This window comes from Diplotaxodon limnothrissa, linkage group LG15, assembly GCF_057381915.1.
Source record: "Diplotaxodon limnothrissa isolate DT_005_m linkage group LG15, D_limnothrissa_male_GT1.1, whole genome shotgun sequence".
NCBI lineage: Eukaryota > Metazoa > Chordata > Actinopteri > Cichliformes > Cichlidae > Diplotaxodon > Diplotaxodon limnothrissa.
The window spans coordinates 31,449,998-31,469,319 of NC_140610.1; the positions used below are offsets into that span (position 1 = coordinate 31,449,998).

General features: G+C 42.4%; 1 protein-coding gene across 4 annotated transcripts in view; it reads right to left on the minus strand.

Moving 5' to 3' along the window:
- Nucleotides 1-1,798: 1,798 nt before the first annotated feature.
- Nucleotides 1,799-19,322, minus strand: part of tab2 (TGF-beta activated kinase 1 (MAP3K7) binding protein 2) — a 42,380-nt gene continuing 24,856 nt past the window's right edge. The window contains exons 1-7 of one of the 4 annotated variants that reach the window (XM_085372803.1): nt 15,508-15,769; nt 13,144-13,329; nt 9,853-11,479; nt 6,428-6,588; nt 5,241-5,334; nt 3,497-3,592; nt 1,799-2,421 (exon numbers count right to left, since the gene is read on the minus strand). In XM_085372803.1, the coding sequence (XP_085228929.1) occupies nt 2,285-2,421; nt 3,497-3,592; nt 5,241-5,334; nt 6,428-6,588; nt 9,853-11,479; nt 13,144-13,245 (2,217 nt within the window). In that variant the 5' untranslated portion in view covers nt 13,246-13,329; nt 15,508-15,769 and the 3' untranslated portion in view covers nt 1,799-2,284. Of the gene's footprint in view, nt 2,422-3,496; nt 3,593-5,240; nt 5,335-6,427; nt 6,589-9,852; nt 11,480-13,143; nt 13,330-15,507; nt 15,770-19,322 lie in introns of those variants that run through there. The other 3 variants (XM_085372802.1, XM_085372804.1, XM_085372801.1) reach the window with 3 other exon arrangements.

Below are 19,322 nucleotides of genomic sequence, written 5' to 3' on the forward strand. Positions count from 1 at the left end.
GTGCTCTCTGACATGTGAGCACTTTTGCAATATCTTTCTTCCTTGTTTTTTAAGGGCTGACATAAAAGGTCCATAGGCCATGGCCATAAAAATGCAGGTAGTAGATAACACGATGAAACGCTGAAATGTGATAATAAAGATAAAGCTGGAAATTATTGCTTCATTTTGCTATATTAGGCAATTTTGAAAAAGACTGCATCATAAATTTATTTTTATCTAACCATCTGCAGGGAAACAATCTCCCAGCCAACCTGTACACTGAGCTATACTGCCATCTAGTGGACAGAACATTCAGAACATGACAGAAGCAGCACAAACATTCTGAATAGATTTTTTTTTTAATTTTTACAAATAACTTATCTGTTACAAAGACAGTTTTCCCAGCTAAAATCAAAAAACACTTTAGATGTCCAAATTATTTTTTTTTCATGTATTAAAACATGAATAAACTGCCTCTTCACACCAAGGTGCAGATAAAGCTGAAAACTGGTTTTTGGGGGTTGGAAAAAGAAAAAAGTATGACATTAAGTGCTTAAGAGACAAGAATTCATTTATAAATTCATAAATCAGTGAGTTAAAGTCATAGGAAATTTTAGGGGTTTTAAAAAAAACAAACAAACAAACTTGGATGTGACAGGGCAGGTTATTAATACAAAGGCACTAATGCAAGCCATTGTTTCACATAATCCACAGTTCCACAGTGAAACATGACAGGAAGTACATTTTAGAAAAACCCTCTGCAATAAAAGCTTAGGAGGATGAACTGCTCCAAAGCAAAGTGTGCAGAATAGACAGTTTGTTTTGCCTCAACTGCTCCCAACACGCAACAATCCTGACTGTAAGGCACAGGAACACCTTTAACAGAAATATATTCACTTTGACCTTTGGTACCTAACAAAAAGCCAATTCAGGCACACAGCAACATGGAAACTGTTCCAGGAGCACTTTGACATGGTTCTTGATTGCACTGGAGAGTGAGTGTCTCTTTGCACTGAGGTGTCGTTGTCCTCCAAACATCAAAACTACATTCCAGTTGTCAGATAAGATGGCAGTTTGTTATTTACCCCTTCCCTCCCCTCTCCAAACCCACCCCCAACAGTCCCGAACGTAATTGGTGTCCTGGAAAACAAAAACACACACTCACGCTTACACTCGCACGCACACACATACACTCACAAAACAGGAAAAAAACAAAAACAAGACGCCTCCATCGCCTTCCACTTTTGCTGCATCTGCAGATCATACACAGGAACCTCAGCAATGACGCGGGCGATGAACGGGCCGGGCAGACGTAGCTTCATGATGACTGCGAGGGGTTTGAACAGCTCCACTCCTCTCCTTCTGCAAGGCTTCAACTCTCACAGAAATCAAAGCTTAAAAAGGGGGCACGGTGCTTATTTGGTTGAAAGAAGGGAATCAAAACAAGTTAATAAAAGTCTATAAAGCTATACTTACAGGAAATACAAGTGATTCATAGTGTGAGGAAGAACGGTTTTAAAAGGCACATTCTAAAATTATGTACAGTAAAAAGCTTGAGGGGAGTTTCTGCCTCCGTGTTCTGTACACAAACCATGCAACCGTTTTTTGTTTCGCGTTTTGGTAACTCACGATCAGAGACACAGAGAATGGCGCTGAGGAAAGTAGGCACGTTTGAGTGACAGCAACACTGGCGGTTCCTCCTTTGGCATCCACTACAAACAGCAAACAAACTTTAAAGTCCACGAGTTCCCTTCAAGTGGAGAACGGTGGCTCAACACAGTTCCCACCCCCCCTTCCCCAGTCATGCCACCACCACAGAAGAAGAAGAAAAGGGACAAAAAAAAAAGAAAAATCAGCAAAAGGCACATCTGTGTTGAGTGTGCATGTGTGCAATCACGCTGCAGGGCCACGCTTGTAATACTGTGAAGTGGGAGCAGCAAGGTATCCCCAGGGTGTAAAGTGTCACCTGTCGAGCAAGGGATGTGTGGAGAACGGGACCCCACACTATGCCAGTCTCTAAGGTGAGGTATCATCCGACTCTGCCAGCCTATATTAAGAAACGCAAGCTGTAAACACCATCCAGTCAAGCCTTCAATGGACAGTGTTCTACAAGCCTATAGAGAGGAGAAGAAAATAACAAAACAAAACAAAAAAACAAAAACAAACGGGCTGCACGGTGTACGAGGACTATGCCCTGTCCCGGTTTTCATACATCTAGGAAGTAACAGACAGAGCCCCGGTCTGTTCTAATCTGCTAGAAGACAGGCGGGCAGAGGAAGGGGCAGCGCGTCGCAGCCTTGTTGGCTCAGAAGTTCCGCGGGAAATCGCACTGTTCACAGCGGATCAGGGCAGGGTGATTGAGGAAGGTGCAGGCTGTGCAGCTCCACTGCGTCCCCTCGTCCTCCTGGTCTGTGATGGGCTTCACACTCTTACTGCCCGTGTCTGAGAAGGAGAAGAGGAGTCGAGTGAGGGATGGGACAGATGTAACATCACAAGCATAAGAATGCATTTATCAGCACTTAAATGTAATATTCTGATAGTGCCTTGGTGTCAAGGAGAAGAGTCTCTAAAAGGCTGCCACTTCAACAAGCAGATCAGATGATGAAATAACAACAGCGTCCACTGTGTCCGTTTCATATTTGGAAACCCTCCTTTTTCATTTTTCAAAGTTTTGTAAGCTCACCAGTTTAAAAGACAGCCAGTTTATCAAAGAACCGATACTTCATGGGATTCGGTTTCCATAGCTTTGATTTGACTGATGAGCCAAATATCACCACCGGTCTAATGGCAAATATGAGGCCAATATGTATCTCTTGTGACACATCAACTATGTGTAAGCTAAATGTTCAGAGACTGTGTGAAAAAGAGCTAAAATACTTTAAAACTCATTTATAGAAGACATTTTTTACTCTGTAAGAAACCCCCCCCCCCCCAAGGAAGACTGAAAGACAGGCTGATTCCAATATTTTCTCAAAAACTTATTCCAAACAACACCTATCTGGAGTTTCGAAAGTTTTGCAAATACCATAAATGAGGGTATGCTATTTGAACATGCATCACAGGGGCTTAGAAATCTGTTAAGCATGCAAAAGAAGTGCATACTCGATAGAAACAGGACTGAGAAGAACCACACAACCATTCCACTATGAGGTCTCAGTATTTACACACCCTCTGCTGTGTGGTCCAGCTACAATACAGACATGCACATCAACACGAGGAGAAGTGTAGTGCACTGACTCCTGACCACATGCCGGCTTTAACCTTAGGACAAGGGTGTCAAACTCCAGTCCTCGAGGGCCAGTATCCTGCTTATTTTTGAGATATCCCTGCACTACCTGCTGCTGATTAGCTGGATCAGGTGTGCTTTCCCAATAAGAAGCTACAAGGGCAGATTAGGTGGAAAATAAGCAGGACAGCCGCCCTCCAGGCCTGGAGTTCGACACATGTGCCTTATGATATCAGGGGCGGTGGCCAGTGCAATGAGAAACGTCAGACATGCAACCTTTTTTAAACTTACCAATAGATAAAGTACCTTTGGGTTTGGGTGGGACAGGACCGAGGAATCCAATGTTGTCGTAAAAGTTATGGATTGCACCGGGATTAAAGTGTGGTCCTGTACACAAAATGAAGGAGAATGGAACCAAGCCTTTCCCACACATTTCACCGCATGTTGTATTTGTATAACTATGCACGTGACAAATAAAGAATCTTGAATCTTAAGGGACAGTATTGCAAAGGTATGATGTACTATTAGCATTAGGCACTAGAGAGGTCCTGAGGTACTTCCTAGCAGGGAGATCCCCTGACAACGACCTTCAAAGCATCTTTTCTGCACCACCAATAAGAAAGCTACAAGGTAAAAACAGCAAACCATTATAAACTATAAAAACAGCTAACTAACAGCCAGCTCTTGCAGGAATGGCTACAACATTTCCCATTTCACCCATAAAATGCTAGAATTCTGCTAATGCGTGCTGTTTGGGAAGAATTTACATTTAGAGAGCACACACACACTATGAGTTAAATCAACAGAAACCTACACATTTGAGATACACTCATCAGGGCTCCATTCATTCTGGGTTATCTGATGAGCAGCAAAAGCTGAAACAAGGAGTCCAGAGAATGGGAGTTTGAATGTTTAAGATATCTAATTCATATCTAGACTTGCATGGCAGCCACTGGATGAGTAACAAGGGGTTGAAGCTGACTCCACAAGCTCAACAGGTTCCCCTATGGAAACTGAGTCTTACTTCCTCTAGATAGATCTTGTTAACTGAGTCAGTTTAAAAATTTAGGGAGGGGCAAAAATCTCACTGCTATTATATCAAGTTGTGTGTGTAATTATTGAATGCCAAAAATGTAGCTAAAGTTCAAATTCAAATAATTAGCCTGCCTTGCTCCGAAAACGCAAAATATAATTTCTTCCAGGAGTTATAGGTAATCTTCTTTTTTACATCACACATGAACAAAGGTTGCAAACAATACATAGCATGGAGGACACTAACAGCAAGTCAGTTTTACAGTCTTGCAACACCAAAAACTTTTATTTGTATCTTTGTTTCTATGTTTTTTCCCCCTTACTGCAAACTGTGGTCAAGTGAGTATAGGACAGGCAATCGCTGTCAGCAGATACCTAAAGCAAAGGTATCAGTATTGTATCCAAACTGCATTCAGTGCGATCAGTGCACCCCTACATTTAAAAACCATTTGGATCCATTCATCTTGATGGAGCTTTTCCATCAAGATGAATCCGTCTCTGAATAGCAGCTAAAATAATAAGGATATCTATGGAAGTGCCATGTATGATTTGCAACAAAGGCCTAATTCACTGAAATTAATAAATACATCAAAATTTCACTGTTTTTTAACAGTCGGTAATACCTTAACAAAAATGATTCTGTGTTGTGATTTAAAAAAAAAAAAAAATCCCCAAGGATTATTTATGCCTTCCTTTTCACCTGTGCAGACCTGTTAGGCAGCGGCAGTGATCTGTCGGTAGTGGAGTGCTGCCAGGGGACCAATAAATCCCTTGTTACCCACCAGCTACAGGATGCAATTCAGGAAGAACTGGTAGTTAGCAGCACAATGGTAGCACTTTGGCTGCATGTGTCAAGAGGATGTGAGGAGGCCAGAGTGATGTGCTATTGCTGCCAGGCCTCAATCTGATCTGGCCTGCTTCATTTAATGACTTACTGTTGGCTTTATAATCTGAAAATACACGCAGATACAAATAAATCAGAGATGGTGAGTCAGGCTCGTACCTTTTGTTTGAAGAAGATCAATTTCTTTGCTGAGGCAGTCTATATCAATCTGCAATGACCTGTTTTGGGATCGCAACTGCTTCATTTCATCAATCTGAAAGGGAAAAAAAGAAAGGGTTCAGACACGTAGCTTCAAATGTAGGTAGCTTGGAGTCAGTGACCTGTGACCGTGTCACGAGGAGAGCTGTTCCACTCTCCTCAGTAAACAACACTGAACCAAAGAGTTCCTGAGCTCAGACCACCATCCAATTAACCTTCTTCAGCTACTTTCTCCCCCACTCTGTTGACTCAACCCGATGAAAACAGCTGACTCGACATAAAGCAGAAAGCACTGCTCTTTCTAAACCCGCAATATTACAACAAAAATCATAGACGTAAATGCAACAGCGATGGTGGATGTGCAGAAAATAAGAAGGGGTGTTTTCTTTTTTCTGAAAGTAGCTGCACAGCTCTAAAATGAACTGCAAAGTGAATCAGACAAAGTGTGTGCGCTATCAGCCAAATCATAAATGGACCCTGTAATCAACATATTTTCAGGGTGTAGGAGAACTGATGTGAATGGCAATATGACCCAGATAATGTGGTTTTGTCTATTCAGCCTTTTATCTATCAATAATAACCAGAAGTACATTTGGTTTCAGTTATGCTGATTCTTTAGCATTTTTATTTCTAAATCAGCTGCTGATACAATCATAATAAACTGTTTTTGTTTATAATCTGTTGATCTGCCAGTAAAAGATGTGGTTTAGGAGACTTTTGACAATTCTCCTTTTCAAAGATTAGAACAATCTGACTGGTTCAGCGAAGAGATCATTACCAGATTTCTACCCAGTTGAATACCTACGAGATATTTTGGACAGATGTGTTAAAAACTGCTCTCCACCCCAAAGATCAAAACAACAAGTGAGGAAAATGTTGCAATGAGCAGTGAAGCTCTTATGGCAGTCTGTTAGGTAGCATTTATGCACATGTTAAATGCTATTTAGAACCTGTGTAAGTAATCTTAAGCCTCAATACCAAGCAACACTAGCTCACAGTTAGCTAGCTAACAGCAGCTCCATCTAATTAGAAATATCACCAACTTCATGCACCAGATTCAACTACAAATGTTTTAAAAAAGACACTCCCACAAAAACACACACACCATAGACTTTTTTTTTTTCTGGTAACTAACAAATTCTCCTTACAGAAGGAATTTGGGAAGCCGAGTTCGATCTCTCCAGACGTCTCCTGGTCAGGTCATTCTCCATTTCATTGACCTCTTCTTTTAGTTTCTCCAGCTTCTTCTTCTTCATCTCCAACTCATGCCACAGCCTCTCCATTCGTGCCTTCTGATGCACCAACAATGCTAAAAGAAAAGAGACAAACACAAAGAAGTCTCAGTAACAATTATTATCAATGAGAAATGACAACATAATTTAACCTGATTTGTACAGGACGGAGGGTGAAATCCATGAAAAGTTCAAGAAAAACTCATTTATAAAAATTATAATAATGGATTGCATTTATATAGCGCTTTTCAAGAACCTCAAAGCGCTGTACAATTCCATTACTCATTCACTCTAACATTCACACACTGGTGAAGGCAAGCTACAGTTGTAGCAGCAGCTGCCCTGGGGCAGACTGACAGAAGCGAGGCTGCCATATCGCGCCATCGGCCCCCCTGGCCATCACCAGTAGGCGGTGGGTGAAGTGTCTTGGCCAAGGACACAACGACCGAGACTAAGTAAAGAACAAAAAAATGCTGACAACAAGCCACTCAAGCAGCACTGTGCTCGTGGGTATAAAGTAACAACACATTTTCAAATGCACCACAGACTGCACACAACAGTCAAACCAGTTTAGATAATTCTCTTCCCATAAAGACAGCCTTGTGTAAGGAGAGACGGCGAAGCAACATTAGAATCCTCACTGCTGCCTTTCATCACCTATTGTGGTAACACAAGGAGATGAGACTTATTCTGATTAGCAAACTGCTGCAGGCAAATTCTGCCTTAACCATGCACATAATGTACTCAAGTCTCTATAGTACATTTCCCATAATTCATTAAAGTTCTTGCACTTTCTGACAGGTGGCAACACCACCTTCACAGGCATTCTACGATAAACAATTCTCTCCTGCAATACACAAACACACGCCACTACACACTGAGGAGTTATAACATGATGGCCCACAGAGTCCTCCAGTATTTAATTAATGTACCTGATTCATGGATGTGAGTGAAAGGTTATCAGGTGAATCAGTAGACTTGTATTCAGTCGATTTTTTTCTTTTTCTTTGTTTTCAAAAGGATAAAAAGAATTAACAGGACCAGTAGACATTACGATTGGCAGGAGTTCAACAATCAACGCCAGGTTTGTTTACCAACTCCACTTGTAAGGTTCCCTCCAACTTCATCCACTTCCTGAAGATCAAAATCAATTTGATTCGAGGCTGTTGTGACATAATAGATGAGATCCAGCATACACTGGAGAGGCAAACTGCGATAAATATTTACTCACACACACACACACACACACACGTTACTTTACTGACTACTGGAAGTGATAAACTGAGGTGTCTCTCGCCATCCATCTCCTCCTGTGTTCCCTCTCCTCCTGCTCAGTGCAGAAGTGCCTTAAATATGTGTTCTATTTGTCAGCGACAGGTGACCTTTTTGGGTGCAAAAGAAGTCGGAATAACCCCCTGTAAACATTTTATGGTGGCACGGTGGTTAGCACTGTTGCCGCACAGCAAGAAGGTCCTGAGTTCAATTCCACCATCAGGCCGGGGTCTTTCTGTGTGGAGTTTGCATGTTCTCCCCGTGTTTGCGTGGGTTCTCTCCGGGTACTCCGGCTTCCTCCCACCGTCCAAAGACATGAGCTTGTGGGGATAGGTTAATTGGATAATTCAAATTGCCACTAGGTGTGAATGTGCGAGTGAATCTGAGTGTGAATGGTTGTCTGTCCCTATGTGTTAGCCCTGCGACAGACTGGCGACCTGTCCAGGGTGTACCCCGCCTCTCGCCCTATGACAGCTGGGATAGGCTCCAGCGCCCCCCGCGACCCTGAAAAGGATAAGCGGTAGCGAATGGATGGATGGATGGATGGACGTATTTAGTAAATTATGGTCCTTATTAGAGTTAAGAAGGACAACGCTTCATGTTGGGCCAATGTTATAATTGACAAGTCACTGTCGTAAAGGTGTGCAGCATGTACCATAGACATCACTCACTGCTTTTGGACTTTGCATTTAGAAGTGCCATTGTCACTTTTTTGTCCAAAAGAGGTAAAGTGCCAAGTTACTGGCTAAAATTAACAATGCTGAATAACCAGCTGCAGCCGTACACTGTACTGGGACTGAAGCACAAACTTCAGTAATCCTCCAGTAAGGTACAAACACTGCAGAGCAGTTCAGTTCAGTGACAAACGAAACTATGGCCCAGCCCTGTGTCAGCACACCTGTCAATCAAGGTGATCACACCCACAACTCCAGAATTCAGATGGATGATTTACCGGTACAAAAAAAAAAAAAAGGGAAAAAAAAAAGTGGCTGTTGCCCCAGAGGGCAGAACCAACTGTTTAACAGTTATGCAATACCACTAATGTTATTCCACTGCCAGACAATAACACACATTCTTGGTGACTGATGGTAGTTAACACAGTTATGTTCAACTAACAGTTATGTGGTGACAGGTGTGTCTGCATAGCACCAACTTCCAAAGTGACCTTGCCAATCAAAACAGTAGGGGATAACATTTTCCCAAACCAGTGAGGATAAACTGATGGAAAACTGCACTGATGAGGGTCAATGGTAGAGGCAGCATGCCTGGTGTGAAGCCCCTCTTGGTGATAGTCACCACAGTGCAGGAGCCATAGCTGCTGACTCACTCACAATACAGTGAAAAGCCCAAAAAAGGAAACAGCAGTGTGCTCTGACATGTTTGACTCACACAACAGAATCTGCAAGTCTCAGGCGCTGGTGGAGCAAATGCAGCATTTATTGTGGAGGACTCACACTAGAGTCATGATCACACCGGCCCCCACTCAGCGAGTCACCTTTGCTTTTCAACTTTGTGGAGATGAACACAACATGTTTCCACTATGGCTGAACAATACTGACAGCAAGCATAGACAGTTTGGCTCAGGAAATGCACTGCAGAGGGTCTTATGGGAAAAAAAGCAGTATACTTGATAGTTAAATGACTTTCTTGGCAGAAGTCTGTGGAAAAGGTATTTTGGCCTCCTGAGAATAGCAGAAACCTGAATAATATTTGTTAATAAAAACAAAACTCAAATGAGATCAACATACACAGGAGGACTGTTGAAGATATTAACCCGCTGTACCTTGGCTACATAGTCAATAAACTGTAAACCAAACATTTCTAACCAGATTTCAGAGGTCTATATGAAATACGATTCACAGTGTAAACAATTTCTGGAGCTTTGTGTCTGTTCAGTAAAAAGCTGAACAGAGAACAGAATAAGTCTATATATCAAGCATTATAAAACAGAAGATGCTTTCTATGCAAACAACTAAGAAATGCTACAATGTCAGCATTGTAAAAATAGTACAGGAGTAATTTTAAAATGGGAATGACCTTTATTATCGATGCTACTGTGTATTTCTTACCTTGTGTGTATGCTGCATCATCAGAGCCCATGCTGAGTCTGCGAGGTTCACTCTGTCTCTCCCGGTGTGGCGAAAGTGGGTCTGAGAGATGCTGGGGGTCTGTCTCCACAAAGTGGTGGTCTTGGGGTAGGCCGAGGAGATTGTTGACGTCAAAAGTCGGGGACACGACTCCAGGGGACACAGCTGGGGGTTTGTTAGGAGACACTGTGATTTTAAAAGTGTATTTGGTGTTGGGCTGAGTGACCACCACGCGTGGGGAAGAAGCTGTACCCCCTCCTCCCACAGAGGGGCGAGATTTAGGTGGATGATGGTGGATGTAGGCAGGGCCCATGCTCACTTGACCCCCTATGTTCCTGGCACCTGAGGGCCCCTGTAAGGAAGGGTTTGTTGAGATGAAGAGTGTGTGAGGATTCCTACCCAACTTGGGCTGTGGGCGGGAGCCGGCTGAGGCAACAATGACTTCCTCGGAGGGAGTGGTAGCAGCAGTAGAGATGTAAACAGTGGGACCCGAGCCTCCGATTGACAGAGGGGTGGCAGGGACAGAAGCTGCCCCAGCAGATGAAGAGGAAGAGGAAGGGCAGGAGGACGTGGAGGATGAGCGGGGCCCGCTGCTCGTCCGCAGCACAGCTGTTGTAGAATTGCTCCTTTGGGGAGATTCAAGTTTGATCTCTATCTGATTCTTCCGTGGGCCGGTGGAGATGTTCTGGATATTGTACTGGCTGATCGCAGACAGGGAGCTGGGCATGACCGAAGAGGAGGAAGAGGAAGAGGAGCATGATGAGACACCAGAGGAAGAGGCCTGACTTCCAGTAGGAAGAAAGGAAGGCGCCTGGGGATTTGTAGGTGAGCTGATGGGCATGTAGACGTGAGAAGTTTGATGGCCCTGGGTCTGGGGCTGTGAGGTATGAGAGGAGGAGGAAGAGTGCTGAGTGCCGGACCAGGAGCCAGACAGGGAGGAAGGATGTGAGATCTGGTAGATCTGCTGCTGAGGCTGGGAAGTGGGGCTGTACTGGGCCCTGCCTCCCTGCTGCTGGTTTTGCCGTGTCGTACCGGACTGGCTAACATAAGGCCGAATGTAAATAGAGTTACCCTGTGGACTGCTTAGGCCCGACTGTGGCCCACCATGTATGTGCAAAGAAGTAGGGGTGTTGCGTCCTGTCTGAATGTTAGGGGCTAACGTCACGGTGATTGGGTTGAAGCGTGGTGTCTGCTGGGAACCCATAGCTGGTGCTTTGCCACCCAGAGGGTAGAGTCCAAGGTGCTGTGGAGGCTGCGGTTTACGCGGGGGCTCCATCACGCCAAATACATTGAAATTGGAGGGCACCTGCACTGGGGCTGACTGGGGCTCCTGCTGAAAGAAGTCACTGTTAGTGGCCTGGCCTGTAGAGAGGGGCCCTTCGCTCAGGCTGTGGGCCAGAGTCCGGCTGCCGTTCATTCTCAGGCTGTCCCGAACCGGGCCCACATGCACATTCTGAGGCTGCAAGTCCAGGTTCAGTTGGGTCATGTGATTATGGAGCCTGCTGAAGCTGGGGTCGTCTGAAAAGCTCAGGTTCCCTTCTTCGCTGTACAGGTAGCCTGGACTGACTTGGGACAAGTATTCACAGCAGGCGTCTAAATTGTTGTTATTCTGCAGGAGAGAGAAGAGACAGACTTGTTAGGCAACATGTGTGTTTGTTTCATGTTTACTTCCTTACAGGAAGATGAAAAAACTAAGATGCTTACACCATTTCCACATTTCCATTTTTGAGAATAGCATTTTATGGCCAGGTTGAAAGAAATAATAATACACAGGTACTGAAAATACAACACAATACGCAGACCTACAACAACACAACTACTGAAAAATTGTATGCAGGGATCAATGCTGTAACAAGGGGTGTGGAGCTTGTTTTCTTGGCAGCACCGCTGTCATGCAACAACTAACATACGAACCACAACTTCAGTAGCTCATCCAACTCATGAGTCAACATAATTCACAAGTTACTGCCAATAACAAATTTCCCACGTGTGGGACTAATAAAGGTTATCTTATCTTATCTTATCTTAAAATGATAAAAGAGACCTTGGCATCAATTATGATGAAGCCTTTTGAATTGATCATTGTGTGCAAGTTTAATTCTTTTTCTTTCTCTCTCTTTTTTTTTTTTTGGCAAGTTTAATTCTGATTAATACTGTAGATGGTGTAGTAATTCTATAGGGGACTAACAGAACATGGATGCCTCTCCATGGCATAATCTCTTTGGTCTTTCAGGCACGGGAGTTAAAATTAGTCCGTTATTCATTGTTAAGACACAAAAGTCCCTTTTCCAGTAGTACCTACTTGGATCGACTCGCCACGGTTCAGGGCTTTTCATTAGTACCTGGTACCAGGTGATTCGAGTAGGTACTAATGGAAAAGGAGCTAAAATGGTAAATGGCCTGCATTTGTATAGCGGTTTTTCTAGTCCCTAAGGACCCCAAAGCGCTTCACACTACATTCAGTCATTCACCCATTCACACACTGGCAAGCTACATTGTAGCCACAGCTGCCCTGGGGCGCACTGACAGAGGCGAGGCTGCCGGACACTGGCGCCACCGGGTCCTCTAAATTGATTTTGGTTTAAGATGAACCACCAGCTGTTACTCCCAACTCTACAAACTTGAACTACACTTTAGTCAATTCACTCAGTGAGTTTTGGGGTTTCTTTTTGTTTTTGTTCTTAAATGCACTACCAGATCATATCACACTTGACATCTTTCTAAACTGCGACAACTGATTTTCACCAATCAAAAACCTTGTTTAAAAATAAATAAATAAATAAATAAAATAAAAACTAAACAAACCCCCCCGCCCCAACAACCTGATAATCGACTCAACTCATTTCATCCTGAGCATGATCATCCAGAGTATACAAAATACTAGACATGTTTTATCAAGGCTGGACTAAAGATACTAATTTCTTTAGAGTAATGTGAAAAAAAACGTAACCTTGGTTGCCCAAGCACAATCAGGAGGTAAGCTTACACACTGCATTATTTTGGCCCACTCTCCTTTATGCCATAACATTCTTAGCTGAATTCATTGTTAGTATACACTACTATCCTGTTCCCAGGCATGAAAACTGCTTTGTCTTATTCAACAGCTATCTCAATTTATGCTGTTTTCTTTGTTGCATTCACTTCTAAGATACCAACACTGAGCCACTGACAGTTAATACAAAACACACAGACATGAAGCAAAAACACCATAAATTATGCAGACTTTATTTTCTTTCACATAATTGCGAGCAGAGGTGTTTATAACGCCCTTACCTGCAGAACACACTGGGAGACAACACCTTCTGGGACTTCAGGGAACTTTTGGCGCAGGTCATGCAAAACCTGAATATCAATCTGGTGGCTTCCCTGGGCCATTCGTATGATGCCAGGTCTGTTTGTTCTGTTCAGCACACGGGGAAGTCAGTCTCAGCAGCAAACTGCCTTCATTTTGAACATCTTCTAAATTGAAACAAAGAAAGGAAGGAGAGAATCTGATAAGGAAACAACACTCTCTCATGGTGCTTCTGTCAAATAGAAACATCTCTTTCTCTGTACAGACAATACTCTGACCACCATTTCACCATTATGAGTTGTATAACGGTGTTTTGTTAATATTCAGTAAGGAATCTGTCCAAGAGGCAGAAAAGGAGCAAATGTGGTCTATTGCAAATTTTCTCTAAAAGACATCCGTCAGCCGTTTGAGGTCGACTTTTTCATTATTGCCTGGGAGCTTTCAAAACAAAATTTCAGAGATGTTCAATGAGAACAGACAGCATTCATTTCAAAAGCCCTTCTCCCCACAAAGCTCCTTAATAAAAGAGTAGCAAAGGGAGGAAACCACCTCCAACTGACTACTGAGAAAAAACCTTTCCAACTCATCTCAACATCAACATTCACTTATTACAGAAAAGAAAAGGGCCTGAAAACCAGCGTAGTGTGGATGCAGATCTTCATATAGACAGGCAGCTGTGCAGAACAGTTGATTCCTCAGAATCCCACTGTATGATAAAGACCGAGCTAAAGGGCTGCATGCCATTTGTTAGTTTCCCTTCCTGCACACATAAATGTGAACCACTGAGAGAAACATTTGTGAGCCACAGTAATAATGCTGCTGCTTTGTTATGTTTTACAGCTTTTGAACAAAGCGCTGTTGGAAAATGACTAAACAAACATGAAGAGTATGAAACTGCACATTTATATCTCCAAGCTAAACTGCTACAGAATAACAATGGACTTAATTTTTTGCCCCTTTAGTGCAAACTAAACATTTCTCCTTCCAGCTCTTCAAATTTGGTCTAAAGGGAATCTTTGAGGTTTTTACTTATTTCCTCTCATAATTTGAAATTCACTACATACTTGCAACAACAGTGAATGCAAAAATTAAACAATGCCAAAGCATTTTGACGTCAGGATTCGTAACCATTTCGAATGCCATAAATGCTCTGTTCTGTAAGCACAGAAGCCCCACCAACCTGGTCTTCAAACCTGTATGTGAGAGGCAGCCAATCACAACAGTGGGTTAAAGAGAGTAAAGCCTTACAGAGGGAACAGCTAAGCCAGCATGTTAGTTTGTAAAGTGCAAAGTTAGTCTAGTGGAGACTTGAGCAAATTAAACACATTTAATTAAGATTACATGTGATATTTATGGTTTGATTAAAATTTACTGATGCATCTCGATATCAGAAGCACTTCTATATTGGTATCAGCCATTATCACCCCTGCTGACACTAGCTGATATACAGTAAATAAAATACTGATATCAGGGGCTGACGTATTTGCTGTCTACCACCAATTTTGCTTTGGCTATACATTTTCATAGGCAGTGAGATGAAGAGCTAAAACACAAAACTCAAAAGGTGAAGCACCTACAGAAACCAAACAAACGAGAAAGCAATACTGGCATCATCTATCTTTCAAACTGTTGCATCGGCCCTGAATTTCACAACCATGTTTGCCTACTTGAAAAGGATTCTGCTGCAAGAAGTTAAATTCTACTTTTGGCACACACTTCTTATATTTAGTGTACCATCAGTAAGTCAGCTTGTATTAGTAAACACTTTTCTGTATAGTTCAAAATATAATAAACACCACGGGCTCCAAACCAGGACTAAAGAAAAAAAGAAAGAAAAAGAACAGAAGCGGAGTATGTTTTAAAAGACCAAGTTGGCTGGTAGGTTGTACTTCATTCAACGTATAAGCTTTACTCATACCTGGGAACTTGCCAAAGCAACCACACTTTACTACTAGCCACTGTGCAATTTCTCGAGCAGTCAACGCACTGCAGTCATCTTTCCTGCAAAAAACCTTTTCTATAATCCCGCTTCTCCACCATTATCCTGCTGTGTGAAGGAAGCACAAGCAGACAAAAGTGAATGCAGCAGCCATGAGAACTTCAAAGCGTTAGTTCATGACAGCCATGTTTAGTCTTCTCCCACACTTTTCTTCTAACCACACTCTTTCGAAACAGCTTTCAGTGGGAGGTTCAAATATGCCAATCACAACATTGTGACACATGAAGCACACCCTGTTGTGTTCGACGCCAGTCAATGCTAAAAAGGAATTAGTGATACATCTCAACAGCAATCCTAACATGAGATTTAAAAGTGAAATCATTTACAGAGACTTAAATACACTTACTTAATGATGAGAGAAATCATGAGTGTACTTCAACCTCACTGGGATCTTATTTCAGCCAAGAAGCAGCTGTTTTTGCCTTATCTGTGAAATGAGGATGTGTAATGTCATAACTTCAAAGTTGTAAATCAGTTCTGCAAAACATCCGTCTATAGCTGAAAGCAGTAGGAGGACCTATTTGCTACTGTCAATCGTAGGGTGGCAACTGCAAAGAAGTGCTGAAGCTCCTTTTCGTGTGAGAGACTAAAAATCCATAGCAGGCAACATGAAGTCAAAGCTGAAGATCTCCTTAGAAGAGCACTACCAGCATAGACAGTCATGTTTTCATCTAAAAAAGAAAATATATTTTCTTTCACAGAGATACAACTTATGATATTCTCCACTTATGAAAGACTTTTCTTTCCAGGTCCTCTTGAAAGAGAAGAACCATTAAAGTCTTGATAAAACTTGTCCATTACATAAGAATCTAAAATAACTGTCAGTGCTTTCTTTTGTCTTCTGAAATACAAGCAAATGGAAAGCTTTGCAAGTATGCCACCAGACTGTGGAATTCATTTAGAGGGTGTCGAAAAGAAGCACAAAGTGCAGCTTGATGAGCAACTAACTGCAAACCAGAGGAAAACAGTGTGCCGCATCTCAGATTACATGTTTAGAGTAAAGCCTACTACTCCAGTAAAGCATGCTCCGTCTCCACCAGCACACGAAGCTAATAAACCCACAAGAAAATGAATCTTTTTAAGTAGTCAACTTAGGGAAACTAATATATTATCAGTGTATATTTACCTGTTTGACTTACAGGCTAAGAGGATGCATGAGTGCAGGGAGCCAGAGGGCAACAGTCCACAATTTAAACTCCACTTAGAGAGCTGCAGCACAGCCGTTGTGGGACAATGGGAAAGGAAATTCGCTGTTTGGCGGCTGACCCAGTTACAGGTCAACAGCATGGTTAGATTGTTTCCCGACTTCAAAAAAAAAAAAAAAAAAAAAACAGAAAAGAAAAGAAAAGAAAAAAGAAGGGAAAAAAAAGGTCCACACCTCTTCACTCTAGGTAATTATAGGTCTGTGAGCGGCCCGTGTATTAGGGGTTGCTCTGACAGGAGCAGATCAGTGCTTGCTGTCCCTGAAGGCAGCAGTGGAACGATGCCTGAGGCAGCACAGATAGAGACAAAGCTCCCATTGCTCAGGGTGTTATTCACTGTGCCAAAGCATTGACCCACAGCCCCACATTCATTTCTGGCAGTAGCAGGCCTTGCCATGCTACATCAATGGAGTCATTCACTACGCAAGACTGAATGCTCCTAAAAACGTCCAAATCAATTAAAGTTTAAATAAAAGGGGAATAAATCATCAACAGGAGCTCTTGGCAGCAATATCAGTCCAGCACCTGATGCTTGTGCAATCCCCCCCTCCCAAAAAAAAGTTAGCTGACAAAAAAACAAAAACAAAAAAAAACAAAAACACACTGAATTACAGCTGGGCCATATCATACCGTTCACGGTAATACCGGTATAATGTTGGGCAACGATAAGAAAATGAAATATCGCGATAGAATATGGGTAAAACGCACATGTGCAGTGCCTTTGTACCTGCACCGCTTGATGGATTCTTGGAGCATTACAGCTATCGTAGGCAGGAGCCTCGCGGAGTGATACGTACTGTGCTTCAACATAATATTACCTCTTTTGAAGTTTTGTGGATATTATACATGGTTATGCTGAGGATATGTTGGCCAATTCCCACTGGAAATACCTTTTGGTTAAACTGTCAGCAAGGTTTTGCATTTGCACGGTTAAATTTTTATATAGCTTTAATGCACATAAAAAACAGCTGCTTGTTCAAGTGAAAATACATTATTAGTGCAAAAAAGTTGTGAAGTTGTAAAGTAATTTGTCTAGTGTCAGTTATATTGTTATCGCAAATTTTAAAATGTGTTATCGTGATAAATATTTTTGGTCAGATAGCCCTGCTCTACTGTGAACAATAAAATGTCATGTCGTACTATCTACTGATTGCAGATAGTGGAATGCATGATGGTAATTGTTTAGGACAGTGCTGAGCTCGTCATGTCAAGTCTTCAAATGACTGATCTTCTGCAGAAATGGTAGCTCAAACATTAAAAACATACAGGTTGAATCCAAAACGTCCCCTGCAGCTTTAAGGAGCAGCACAGCAGCACTGCATGAAATATTTCTGCTGTGTCTTGGTCCAGCAAAACCTAAACAAATAAAGACGCTAATTGGTAGCCTGTCCCTCCCTAACCCAAAACTCACATGTATGTGTAAGTTTGTGTGTGCATTAAGCAAACACACTAACACAGGCATGGACATGTCGTACTTGAAAACATCATGCACAGTCAGCTACTGCTAAACGCACTCACAGGACCAGTATCCACTCCTGTGAGTCATGACTGTGGCAAATTATTCTCAGAATAGCAAAGCAAGCTGCTTACTTACCAACTTAGAATAATGTTGCACATAAGCAACATATTTACAACACAGAGCTTTCAATAAGGCCAATCAAATCAGTTTAATTACACTTCAGATAGCAAGGAATGCACTAAAGATAACGCAAAGCTGTAGATCAAATGTGCTGTACTACACAGTGTAAGATTTATGATTATGCTGAGCTATAATGCAACTTGCAGCTGTCTGCTTCCATTTATTCACATTATTGTGTATTACTCACATATACGTGTTCTTAAAGAACGCAACCTGACTCATACTTTTTGCTCCGTTTCATTTCATTTCGATGCAATGACTTTGACCAATCACAGGCCTTACCTTGCCTCCCACAAACCATAGAAATGCATGGAAATTTTACTGAGGAGTCTAGTCTTAACAAAAGAGCTCTCAAGTCATCAAATAAGCTGCGACCACCTGACTCAAAGTGATTTCTCACCATATTAATGTCACAAGTCAGAGTAAAATAAACTTTAAGATACACTGCAATTGTGTAAGGAATCTTGAGACAACTGTTCAAGAAGACACACGCACGCACGCACACACGCACACACGCACACACACACACACACACACACACACACACATGCACCAGACAATGCCTCCTGAACAGAAACAAACCACACACATTAAGTGCAGAATCCAAACTGCCATCCACTGTCCATTGAAGCCTGGGCCTCAAAGGCCATGCAGAGCTGGGATCAACTCTGCTCAGCTTTTAGTTGCTCGCTTTTGAAAATAGGGACATGAAACTGTTCATGTGCATGCGTGCGTGTGCAGGAAATCAAAAATTCTTCAAGACCGCAGCCTGCAGATGGTAGTTGATTGGAAGCAGGCAAGAGCACCAGCTCCCCAGGTTAACCAACCCCTCCCAAGGCACTGTGGGAAACTGGGAGGTCTTAGAAGTGCGAAGACATGCCTTTCTCGAGAGGCCTCTCTGTGCAACCATGGACTGACAGCTTTTTCCAACTTTTTGTTTTCTTCTGTAAACACCATACAGGTAAAACAGCTGGCCCGTTGTGTCCATCTTTGCCTAATAAGGGAAGGAAAGGAAATGAACTCACCTCCTTTAAAATAAAAAAAAATAAAAAATCCTCCTCCACCTACCTCTTCAGTACAAAATGTCTGTGGGCAGCACATTGCTGAGCTCATTAGCCAGGTTTTTAGAGTACAAATGTGTGTGTTCCATCACGCAGCCGGCCTACAGCTGTTTTCACCTGCAACCACCTCGACCACGAACAGGAAGGTGGCGGGATGCTAATCCATTAACAAATCTAATTAAAAATACAACTGTAGCTATGCTGCTAGCTGACAACAGTTATTTCCAACCTGTAGCTTTTAAAGGCATGAAAAGGAAAA